This window comes from Hypanus sabinus, chromosome 31 (assembly GCF_030144855.1).
Source record: "Hypanus sabinus isolate sHypSab1 chromosome 31, sHypSab1.hap1, whole genome shotgun sequence".
NCBI classification, from domain to species: Eukaryota; Metazoa; Chordata; class Chondrichthyes; order Myliobatiformes; family Dasyatidae; genus Hypanus; species Hypanus sabinus.
This window is the reverse complement of record NC_082736.1, coordinates 33,783,874-33,796,295: the sequence shown is the minus strand read 5'-3', so window position 1 is coordinate 33,796,295 and position 12,422 is coordinate 33,783,874. Positions and strand designations below refer to the sequence as shown.

General features: G+C 55.4%; 1 protein-coding gene across 1 annotated transcript; it reads right to left on the bottom strand.

Moving 5' to 3' along the window:
• Positions 1-1,206: 1,206 nt before the first annotated feature.
• Positions 1,207-10,395, bottom strand: LOC132383712 (peripherin-2-like). Its single transcript, XM_059954901.1, has 3 exons — positions 9,815-10,395; positions 6,437-6,683; positions 1,207-1,419 (listed from the first exon to the last, which is right to left on the bottom strand). Exons 1-3 carry the CDS (start codon positions 10,393-10,395, stop codon positions 1,207-1,209), a joined length of 1,041 nt encoding a protein of 346 aa, XP_059810884.1.
• Positions 10,396-12,422: the final 2,027 nt, after the last annotated feature.

Sequence of the window (12,422 nt, the reverse complement as noted above, 5' to 3'; positions counted from 1 at the left end):
TCAGAGTCGAAAACAGACAAGGCGTCTCCTTTTCTTACATTTTATTCGAGCCGTCTCCTGAGGTGGTTTACCAAGCGTTGCCTAGGATACATAGTCTGGCACCAGATCTACAGACAGTCTATCAGAGATCGTCCCGTTCGCAGTCCCATTCCGAACTCTGCGGCCTCTATCCCAAACGGACATCTTAGCTTGTTGATGGTCAGCAGGGCAGCCATTTTTAGGTGTGGCCACTAGTCAGAAGGGTGGCCATTGCTCACAAGGGTAGCTATGTTGTGTGTGGCCACTAGTCGGAAGGGTGGCCATGTTGGGTGTGGCCACTAGTCGGAAGGGTGGCCATGTTGGGTGTGGCCACCGGTCACCGGGGTGGCCATGTTGGGTGTGGCCACCGGTCACCAGGGTGGCCATGTTGGGTGTGGCCACCGGTCACTAGGGTGGCCATGTTGGGTGTGGCCACTGGTCACCAGGGTGGCCATGTTGGGTGTGGCCACCGGTCACTAGGGTGGCCATGTTGGGTGTGGCCACTGGTCACTAGGGTGGCCATGTTGGGTGTGGCCACGTTGGGTGTGGCCACTGGTCACTAGGGTGGCCATGTTGGGTGTGGCCACTGGTCACCAGGGTGGCCATGTTGGGTATGGCCACGTTGGGTGTGGCCACTGGTCACTAGGGTGGCCATGTTGGGTGTGGCCACTGGTCACTAGGGTGGCCATGTTGGGTGTGGCCACGTTGGGTGTGGCCACTGGTCACTAGGGTGGCCATGTTGGGTGTGGCCACTGGTCACCAGGGTGGCCATGTTGGGTGTGGCCACGTTGGGTGTGGCCACTGGTCACTAGGGTGGCCATGTTGGGTGCGGCCACCAACAATGACAGAGGCCACCTTGGAATGGGAGCGGGGGCAGAGGCGGCATTGAAACTCTCCTGCGCTAAGGCTGGCCAAGCTGGTGACACCCTCCCCTCACCCCACGAAGGGGTGGAAGGGCGGAGGGGGAGAGGAGGGAGGAAGGAGTAGCAGAAAAGAGGAGGAGGACCCGAGAGCTCCTCCCCAGTCTCTCTCACCCCTCCCCAAGAGGGCGATGGCATAATCGTGACTCAACAGAGGGAAGGTGATGCTAATGGCCAGGGGGGTCCTGCCTCATGTAGTCTGTCCAGCCTCGGAGGGGCTGGCGGGTGGAGATGGGCAGGGAAGTGGGGGGGGGGGTGAGAAGAACATCTATTTATCCGCTGCTTTCTCCTCAGCCGGGGCCGGCTCGGTCTGCACCTGGCCAGACGAGAACGCGCTGGTGACAGCCTTGATGGCGGCACGCACCGTCTCCAGTGGACCCCTCTCCAACAGGTATCCCTCCGTATCCGCCTCCGGTTCCGGCTGCCCGACCGCGGCCAGGGACGAGACGCTCAGGTACCGCAGTCCGATTAGCACGCCCAGCTGACGGAGCGGAATGGTGGGGAAACAGAAAACAGAAATAAGGTCAATGCCAAGTGCATAACCCTAACCCTAACCCCCATTGACAAGGAAGGAGGTTCTCGTAAACCATGGGGGTCGGAAGTGGGGGGGGGGGGTCAGGATTAACTGAGTAGGTGGGCCAAGGAATGGAAATAGATATTCAATTTGGGTAAGACCCAAAGATATAGGAGCAGAATCCGGCCATTCAGCCCATCAAGTCTGTTCCACCAATCGATCATGGCTGATTTATTATCCATCTTGCATTCTCCATGTAACCTTTGACGCCCTGACTAATCAAGAACCGATCAACCTCCGCTTTAAATATACCCGATGACTCGGCCTCCACAGCCCTCTGTGGCAATGAATTCCACAGATACACCAGCCTCCGGCTAAAGAAATTGCTCCTCATCGTCCCTCTATCCTGAGGCTGTGCCCTCTGGTCATTGACTCCCCCACAAAAAGAAACATGCTGTGCATTCCCTCTCCATCTCGGCCTTTCAATAGTATTAGATGGGCCAAAGGTCCTGTGTCTTTGATGTCCAAGGAGCTTTCTAAACAAGCCAGTCTTTTGGGTAAGAGGCAAGAACCCGCCCCCCCCCATCACTCTGGCCCCATAAGGGGTGGTGGACTTCCTATCAGAGCGAGTCTGGCATCTCTCCTTTGGAGTAATCTCTGAGTAAAGTCTGTTTTACGGAGAATGGGGATGCCATCAAAGACTTGGATTAGCTTCTACAGGTGCACAGCGGGAACCGTTCTGGTGCGAGATCTCCAACGCAGAGAGAGGCCAGCTTCGCCCTGGGTTCAGGGACCTCCCCACGGCCGAGGAACACCTGCCGTCCCGTCCCCCACCATCCTCGCCCCAAAGCCGCCATCAGGCAGGAGATACCAGAGTCTGAAGACCCTCGCCTCACAGTTCGACAGCTTCTCAGGTTCCGGAATCCCACCCAATGCAGGGTCTTGGCCCAGACCGTCTCCTCTATACGTGTTATCTATGAATTCCGCCAGCATTTTGTGTGTGTGTGTGCGTTGCTCTGGATTTCCAGCATTTAACAGGATCACTTGCGTTTATCAAATGCTCTCGCACGATCTTGGAGCACACCTCCTGCAACTTGCATTAATGTCATGAAGTTACTTTGCCATTGTGTCAACTTCAGTTAACTTATGTTTACCCGTGACAATCAACTTGGAAGTCCAGCCTGACTGGTCACGCACACCATGTAAAATCATGTAAATTCTTTGAACGTTTCTGTCCGTCACGTCAGAAGCAACCTGAGCACGAGAAGGCCCAGAGATCCAAAGGAGCACACAAGAAGTTCTGGAGGGACTCAGCAGGCCAGGCAGCATCTACGGAGATGAGTGAGCCACCCAAGTTTCGGGCCGAGACCCTTCGTCAGGACTGGAAAGGAAGAGGGGACCAGGGTAAGAGGGAAAGGTAGTGGGGACCAGGGTAAGAGGGAAAGGAAGAGGGGACCAGGGTAAGAGGGAAAGGAAGAGGGGACCAGGGTAAGAGGGAAAGGTAGTGGGGACCAGGGTAAGAGGGAAAGGTAGTGGGGACCAGGGTAAGAGGGAAAGGAAGAGGGGACCAGGGTAAGAGGGAAAGGAAGAGGGGACCAGGGTAAGAGGGAAAGGAAGAGACCAGGGTAAGAGGGAAAGGTAGAGGGGACCAGGGTAAGAGGGAAAGGAAGAGGGGACCAGGGTAAGAGGGAAAGGAAGAGGGGACCAGGGTAAGAGGGAAAGGAAGAGGGGACCAGGGTAAGAGGGAAAGGTAGTGGGGACCAGGGTAAGAGGGAAAGGAAGAGGGGACTAGGGTAAGAGGGAAAGGAAGAGGGGACCAGGGTAAGAGGGAAAGGTAGTGGGGACCAGGGTAAGAGGGAAAGGAAGAGGGGACCAGGGTAAGAGGGAAAGGAAGAGGGGACCAGGGTAAGAGGGAAAGGTAGTGGGGACCAGGGTAAGAGGGAAAGGTAGTGGGGACCAGGGTAAGAGGGAAAGGAAGAGGGGACCAGGGTAAGAGGGAAAGGAAGAGGGGACCAGGGTAAGAGGGAAAGGAAGAGACCAGGGTAAGAGGGAAAGGTAGAGGGGACCAGGGTAAGAGGGAAAGGAAGAGGGGACCAGGGTAAGAGGGAAAGGAAGAGGGGACCAGGGTAAGAGGGAAAGGTAGTGGGGACCAGGGTAAGAGGGAAAGGAAGAGGGGACTAGGGTAAGAGGGAAAGGTAGAGGGGACCAGGGTAAGAGGGAAAGGAAGAGGGGACCAGGGTAAGAGGGAAAGGTAGTGGGGACCAGGGTAAGAGGGAAAGGAAGAGGGGACCAGGGTAAGAGGGAAAGGTAGAGGGGACCAGGGTAAGAGGGAAAGGAAGAGGGGACCAGGGTAAGAGGGAAAGGAAGAGGGGACCAGGGTAAAAGGATGGGTTGAGGGGAGGGAGAAGTACAGGGTGGCGGGTGATTGGTGAAACCGGGAGAGGGGGACAATACTGTCCGACGGGACAACAGGACTTTCCACAGGAGGCTGTGGAGCCGGAGTCTTTGGGTCTATTTAAGGCAGAGGTCGACTGGTCGGGGCATGGAGAGAAATGGGGGGAAGGCAGGAGATCGGGGCTGAGAGGGAGAATTGGATCAGCCGTGATGAAACGGCGGAGCAGAGGAGGCCACGGACACACTGGAATGGGAATGGGAAGTGGGATTAAAGTGGGAGGTCCGGCTGTTTCTGACCGATGGCAGGGAGAAGCTCGGCGAAGCGGTCTCCCAACCCACGCCGGGTCTCACCGACGTACAGGGGCCCACACCGGGAGCACCGGACACAGTACACGACCCCAACCAGCTCACAGGTGGAGTGTCTCCTCACCTGTTTGGGGTAGTGAGGGGAGAGGTGCAGGGGGCAGGTGTAGCACTTGTTCCGCTTGCAAGGATAAGTGCCAGGAGGGAGATCAGTGGGGAGGGACAAATGGACAAGGGATTCGCTTAGGGAGTGATCACGATCCCTGTGGAAAGTGGGAAGTGGGGGGGGGGGGAGATGTGCTTGAAAATACACTGGAATTTAGAAGGATGAGAGGGGATCTGATTAAGGGATTGGACACGCTGGAGGCAGGAAGCAAGTTCCCGCTGATGGGTGAGTCCAGAACCAGAGGCCACAGTTTAGGAATAAGGGGTAGGCCATTTAGAACAGAGATGCGGAAAAACTTTTTCACCCAGAGAGTGGTGGATCTGTGGAATGCTCTGCCCCAGAAGGTTTAGTGGAGGCCAAGTCTCTGGATGCATTCAAGAGAGAGTTAGATAGAGCTCTTATAGATAGCGGGGTCAAGGGATATGGGGAGAGGGCAGGAACGGGGTACTGATTGTGTATGATCAGCCATGATCACAGTGAATGGCGGTGCTGGCTAGAAGGGCTGAATGGCCTACTCCTGCGCCTATTGTCTATAAAGACACCACGCACATCTGCCCCCACCCCACCAGGGAAAGGGTTCCTCTTGTCCTCACCTACCGGCCCACCAGCCTCCGCCTCCAGCACATCACTCTCCGAAGCTTCCGCCACCTCCAACTGAATCTCCCACCACCAAACGCATCTTTCCCTCCTCCCCCCCCCCCCCACTAACCACAGGGATCGCCCCCTACGCGACTCCCTCGTCCTGTTACTGCTTGAGGAGGGGTTGAGTGAGCTGGTGCTTCTCTCAGGGTGAGAGGTGACGATAGGGGTCTACAAGATGATGAGAGGCACAGATCGAGTGGACAGTCGGAGACTCTTCCCCCAGGGTGGGAAACGGCTAATACGACAGGGCCTCGCTTAGAGGCAACTGGGGGGGTAAGCATCAGGGAGAGGGGAGATTTCAGAAGTAAGTTTTTCACAAGGAAAGTGGTGGGGGTGTGGAATGCCCTGCCAGTGGTAGAGGCAGGGCATTTAAGAGCATCTTAAGAGACTCTAATTTGAGAGAATTAGGCACATGGATGGAAAATGGAGGATCATGCAGGAGGGAAGTGCCAGATTGAACTTGGAGCGGGTCAGCACGGCATTGCGGGCTGAAGGGCCTGTTCTAGGTCAATAATGATCTAATCTGTACGTACAGTCTGCAAGGCAGGCAAGCTGTTCACTTGTATCTCAGTTATAGGCATCCATTAGCCTCGTGAGACCATGGGTTTGTGCTTTGGAAGGTCTCCAGGATGCAGGCCTGGGCAGGGTTGTGTGGGAGACCGGCAGTTGCCCAGCCTGCAAGTCTCCCCTCTCCACGCCACCGATGTTGTCCAAGGGAAGGGCACTAGGACCCATACAGCTTGGCACCGGTATCGTCGCAGAGCAATGTGTGGTTTGGTGCCTTGCTCGGGGGGCACACAACACGGAGCCTCCGCGGAGGCTCGAACCAGCGACCTTCAGATCACCAGACCGACGCCTTAACCACCAGGCCACGCTCTCTCAGTACCTGGGGCAATAACAAACCAATTCCGACACAACCCCAGGAGTAAAAGTTGGGGGAGGCACGTCCCGAGGTCCGGTTTCAGAACCCGAGGGCGGTGGGGGAAGAAACTCGAGGCCAGGGTACCTCCTGCCGGACAGTGGCCCCTCGTGGGTGCCCCCCTGCCCCCGGCCGAGCCGTACGCGGGATAGCACTCGGCGGGCCGAGTCCATCCGAACCGTCTCCTCGACCCCTCTGTCGGGGTCGGTCAGCCTTCTCGGGACCCTAACCCTCCTGGTTACGCCCACGCGTGTCGGGACACAAGAAACGGGAGCGGGGGTCGGCCGTCGGGCCCGTGACCTGCCTTTCCCCCATTCCCCAGCTAAGCAATGATCTACCCAAACTTGTCTTAAATATATTCACCGAGGAAGGCTCCGCTGGGCAGAGAATTCCACAGACTCGCCACTCTCTGGGAACCTCCTCCCCCCACCCCCCGAATCTCGAGGCTGTGTCCCCTCGTCTCACCTCCCTGCCTCCACGCCTACCCCTTTCGTGATTTGATAGGTGTCCACAAGCTCTCGGCACCACCCCCGCGCCTCCCGGACGGTCCCCGGGCTCACCTGGGCGACGGAGCCGAGCAGGACGGCGGTGCCGATGCTGGCCATGGTGCAGGTGTAATGGCCGAGCAGCGCCTCTCGGCAGCCCCGCTTCCAGATGTTCTGCTCCTCGCCGTCCACGTCGTAGTTGAAATGCGCCGAGCTGTTGGCGATGTGCAGCTGGATGCAGGGCCGGGGCGAGTCCGGGCTACAGCAGCTGAACGGCACCCCGTCGATCAGGTAGCGGCCGTCCACGTTACTCCGGACGCGGCTGCGGCGAGACGGGAGGGAGTCACCCGCGCTGGTTCGACACACGAGCATTTGGCCCATTGGGTCTGCTCCGTCATTTAACACCATGGCTGATCCATCTCCCCCACCCCCCCAACCACCACCACTCCCGTATCCCTTCATGCCCCGACCAGTCAAGAACCTGTGTCAACCTCCACTTTAAATAGACCCAAAGACTTGTCCTCCAATGAATTCCTCAGATTCCCCACCCTCCGGGTAAAGACATTCCTTGGGTGTGTGTATGACTGTATGTGTGTCTGTGTCCGTTTGTATGTAAGTGCGTCTGTGACGCTGTGCGTCCGTGGTGAGTGTGTCACTGTGTCTGTGTCATTGCGTGTGTGAGTTTCACTACGTGTGAGTGTGTGGTATGTTTCTGTGTGTGTGAGTTTCACTGTGTGTATGACTGTGTCTGTGACGTGACTATATGTGAGTTTTGCTTTGTGTGTTTGGTTGTCATTGTGTGTGTGACTGTGTGATTTTCACTGTGTGTGTGTCATTGTATGTGTCTGTGTGTGTGAGTATTTGTGTGTGCAAGTCCGTGTGTGTTTGTGACTGAGTATGTATGTGTGTCACTGCGTGTGTGATGGTTGTCTCTGCGTATCTTTGTATGTGTGTGTTGGTGTGCCTGTATGAGTGTGCTTATCTGTGTCTGTCTGCCTGTATGTGTGTCACCGTATGTCACTGTGTGTGTGTGAGAGTGTGTGTGTGTGTCTGTCTGCCTGTGTGTGTGTCACTGTATGTCACTGTGTGTGTGAGAGAGTGTGTGTGTGTGTGTCTGCCTGTGTGTGTGTCACTGTATGTCACTCTGTGTGTGAGAGAGAGAGTGTGTGTGTGTGTGTGTGTCTGCCTGTGTGTGTGTCACTGTATGTCACTCTGTGTGTGAGAGAGTGTGTGTGTGTGTCTGTCTGCCTGTGTGTGTGTCACTGTATGTCACTCTGTGTGTGTGTGTGTGTGTGTCTGCCTGTGTGTGTGTCACTGTATGTCACTGTGTGTGTGAGAGAGTGTGTGTGTGTGTCTGTCTGCCTGTGTGTGTCACTGTATGTCACTGTGTGTGTGAGAGAGTGTGTGTGTGTGTGTCTGTCTGCCTGTGTGTGTGTCACTGTATGTCACTCTGTGTGTGTGTGTGTGTGTCTGCCTGTGTGTGTGTCACTGTATGTCACTGTGTGTGTGAGAGAGTGTGTGTGTGTGTCTGTCTGCCTGTGTGTGTGTCACTGTATGTCACTCTGTGTGTGTGTGTGTGTGTGTGTATCTGTGTCTGTGAGTCACCGTGTTTATGATGCACTCTCTTCTATTTATATGTGTGTCACTCGTCTATGGTGTGTGTTTATGTGTGCTTGTGTCACTGTGTAGTGTGTTTGTGGGTCTGTTAAAGTAAGTGTGTGGGGGTGTTTGTGTGTGCTGCTACATGTGTCTTGTGTGTGTCTGTGTGCGAGAGTTCTTGTATGTGTGTGCACGTCAGTGTGTGTGTGTCTGTGCATCTCATAGAATCATAGAGAAGTACAGCACAGAAACAGGCCCTTCAGCCCATCTAGTCCATGCCAAACCATCCAATCGGCCTGTACTGGGGCCAAAGCTCTCAATACCCCCCACCCCCCATCCATGTACCTGTTCAAACTGAGCTCTCATGCACCACTTGTACCAGCAGCTCGATCCACACTCTCACCGCACTCCGAGTGAAGTTTCCCCTCGTGTTCCCCTTTCACCCTTAACCCATGACCTCTGGTTGTCATTCTAACCAACCCCAGTGGGAAAAGCCTACCTATACTCCTCATAATTTTATCCTCTGTTAAATCTCCTCTCAATCTTCTACATCCTAAAGAACACAGTCCTAACCTGTTCAATCTTTCCCCGTAACTCGGGTCCTCTAGACCCGGCAACATCCTTGTAAATTTCCTCTGCGCTCTTTCAAACTTGCTTACATCTCTCCTGTAGATCGGTGACCCAAACTGCACACAACACTCCAAATGAGGATTCACCAACATTTTATACAACTTCAACACAACATCCCACCTCCTGCACTCAATACTTTGACTTATGAAGGCCAATGTGCCAGAAGCTCCCTTTACGACCCCATCTACCCGTGACTCCACTTTCAATGAATTATGGACCCGTATTCCTAGATCCCTCTGTTCTACCCGCTCCTCAGTGCCGGACGGTTCACCGTGTAAGACCCACCCTGGCTGGTCCTGCCAAAGTGCAACACCTCACACTGGTCTGCATTAAATTCCATCTGCCATTTTCCAGCCCGTTTTTCCAGCTGCTCCAGATCCCTCTGCCAGCCACGATAGTCTTCCTCACTGTCCCCCAATCTTGGTGTCATCCACAAACTTGCCGATCCAGTTAACCACATTATCATCCAGACCGTTGATGGAGACGACAAACCACAACGGGCCCAGCACCGATCCCTGCGGCACTCCGCTAGTCACAGGCCTCCAGTCAGAGGTGCAACCCTCTACTACCACTCTCCGGCTTCTCCCACAGAGCCAGTGTCTCATCCAATTTACTACCTCACCCTGAATGCCGAGCGGCTGAACCTTCTCGACCAACCTCCCATGCGGGACCTTGTCAAATACCTCCATGTAGACAACATCCACTGCCTTGTCTTCATCCACTCTCCTGGTAACTTCCTTGAAGGACTCTATATGATTGGTTAGACTCGACCTACCATACCATACCTTGCTGACTATCCCCAATCAGTCCCTGTCTTATCCAAATACTCATATATCCAGTCTCTTAGAATAACTTTCCCACAACCTGACAGGGACTGGAGCCTTTCTTAGCAACATTAGGTAGGCCTCTTAGCCTCGATAGACCAAGGGGAGACCGGCAGTTCCACAAGCTGCAAGTCCCATTATCATTATATGGGCCGGGACCCATACAGCTTGGCACCGTGTCGTCGCAGAGCAACGTGTGGTTAAGCACCTTGCTCAAGGACACACACACAGCCTCAGCCGAGGCTCGAACCAGCGACCTTCAGACCAACACCTTAACCACTTGGCCACATTAGCAATCCTCTGTAGCTCTCCCGTGGCTGAGGGTGATTTATCGCGGGCGCGCACACACGCACACGCGCTCGGCGCCGGGACTGAACCCCCCGCCCGCTCGGGTACCTACTCTCTGACCTCTTTGCTGTTGAAGTCAAGGTACCGGTTGCTGACCCACTGCACCTCGAACCAGTCCCGGTAGCCGCTGTTCCCGCAGCACTGGAACTCCATCTGGAGCAGGTCCACGGTCCGCTTTCGGAAGCACCTGCCCGGCGTGTCCGTGTCCTTGTAGAAGCGGATGCTGTCGCGGAGGCCGGCCCTCAGCGAGGCGTCCAGGCTGCCCCGCATGAGGTAGCTGAGGAGCGAGGAGGCGAGCAGGAGGCAGGCCAGGAGGGAGGAGAGGAACAGGTAGGGCCCCGCCAGGGACTGCCAGCGAGGGAGGCGCTCGGGGTCCAGGCAGTCCCGGCACAGCTTGACGCCGGCCAGATTGCTCAGGGCGGAGAGGGCGCCGGCCACGATGAGGGCGTCGGGGACCAGGTGGACATCGGCGTTGTCCATCACCTCGCTGTACCTCCTCAGCTCGCACTTGAGGTAGACGCCCAGCCCGAAGGTGGAGACGCCGGCCAGGAAGCAGAACCAGCTCAGCGCCCAGAGCGTCTGGGCCAACTGCACCCGCTTCTGGAGGGTGAACTTCACCCCGAGGAGCGCCATGTCCGATCGGCTGCGGGGAGGGGATCAGGGGGAGGCGGCAGCGGGGCTGGGAGACCGTCCGTACATCGCGCCCGTCCCGGAGTTGCTGGGAAGGAAGGCGGCGGAGATGTGTCTGGCTGGGTGGGTGGGGGGGTGTGTGTGCGCGCAGGGTTTTAGCTTAATCTCAGGAAGTCAGGGAGAGCAGGGGAGGGGAGAGGGAGGGAGGGAAAGGGTTGGAGAGGGAGAGGAGGGCGACGAGGGGGAGAGGATGGGTGAGGGGAGGAGGATGAGGGGTACAGGAGGGGAGAGGGTAGGGGCGCGAGGAAGGGAGGAGGAGGAGGAAGGATAGAGGTGGGGAGGGGAGAAGAAGGGGCTGAGGACTGAGGAGGGTAAGGGTGGGAGGGGAGGAGAGGTGAGAGGAGTGTGAGGAGGGGTCGAGGGGGAGAAAGGAGGGGAGGGGGGAAGTGTCCGGGTCAATGTCACTGACAGGGATCAGCCGTAATAGGATCAGCGATAAACCCCCTTCTGTCTTCTCCGTGTGTCAGATTATATCAGAGGATTTGGGTGATGGGAGAGAGGATCACCCGGCGCTCCCTCCCCCGCCCAAACCCCCCTCCTGCCCCCGGTCGGACCGGACTTGCCTGCTGAATTCAGATGCGCAGGCGGAAAGGGTTCGTGGGTAAATACTCAGGGAGAAGTATTGGGGGGGGTTCTTGCGAAGGGAATTTGACCCTCTTTTATAAGACACAGGACCAGTCTTTTTGCAAACTGGTTGAGCATCCAAGCTGGGGCGTTCTTTCGTCGATCCTGTCATGGTTATTCTGTGATGGACTTATTGAGTAAGCCCAGGAGAGAAAACAAAATGATTCAGGGTTGTGTACGGTGACATAATGTACTTTGATAACAAATTTCCTTTCAACGTTGATACCCTTGCGTTTTAATTATCGTCCAGCCCCAGCTTGACAGCGTTCCTTGGGGGGCCAAGGTGCAAAAGATGTCGCCGGCAGCACACAGCACATATGGTTGCGAGCTCAGGGGAGCATTTAGTCTGAAGAATAAGAGAAAATTTCGCCCCAAGACCCTGCGTGGTCTTGGTCCTGCTTGTTCTTCCACCGAGAGAACAGGAGAGGGCAGCACCGAGCAAACAGGAGAGGGCAGCACCGAGCAAACAGGAGAGGGCAGCACCGAGCAAACAGGAGAGGGCAGCACCCAGCAACCAGGAGAGGGCAGCACCGAGCAAACAGTAGAGGGCAGCACCGAGCAAACAGGAGAGGGCAGCACCGAGCAAACAGGAGAGGGCAGCACCGAGCAACCAGGAGAGGGCAGCACCGAGCGATCTTGGGTAAAATAACACGAGGCCGCTTTTCACCTCCTGAGGGTCTGGGCTCCGTGTGGTAGGGGAGGGGTGAGGGCCAGGGAGATATTGATTATTTGGGTCGTACCATAGGCACATTTAATAGTCTTTCGGAGAGGAATATGAATGAAAGAAAAGCGGGAGGGGGCTAGGCTGGTTAGACTGACCCTCTTTTGATCCTTTCACCCCTTACAGGGGCATAGCGCAACCAGTAGCTCTCCAGAGTCCTCTGTCATGAGGCAGTCTGTCAAGACTGATCTTGGAGTAGATTAAAGGGTCAGCATAACATGATGGGCCAAAAGTCCTGTACTGTGCTGTAATATTCTGCGTTACTCCAAGTTCAAATTAAATTTATTATCATGTCTTAGGCACATACAGCACTGTAAGAAATATTCCCCCCCCCACCGGAAATTTTCATGTTTTACTGTTTTACAACATTGGATCACAGTGGATTTAATTTGGCTTTTTTTTTGACACATCCGCGAAAAGACTCTTTCGTGTCAAAGCGATGGCAGATCTCCACAAAGTGATCTAAATTAATTACAAATATAAAACACAAAATAATTGATCGCACAAGTATTCACCCCCCCACCACCACCCCCCAATATGACACATCAAATCATCACTGGTGCAGCCAATTGGTTTCAGAAGCCACATCATTAGTTAAATGGAGATCACCGTGTGCTGTCAAGGT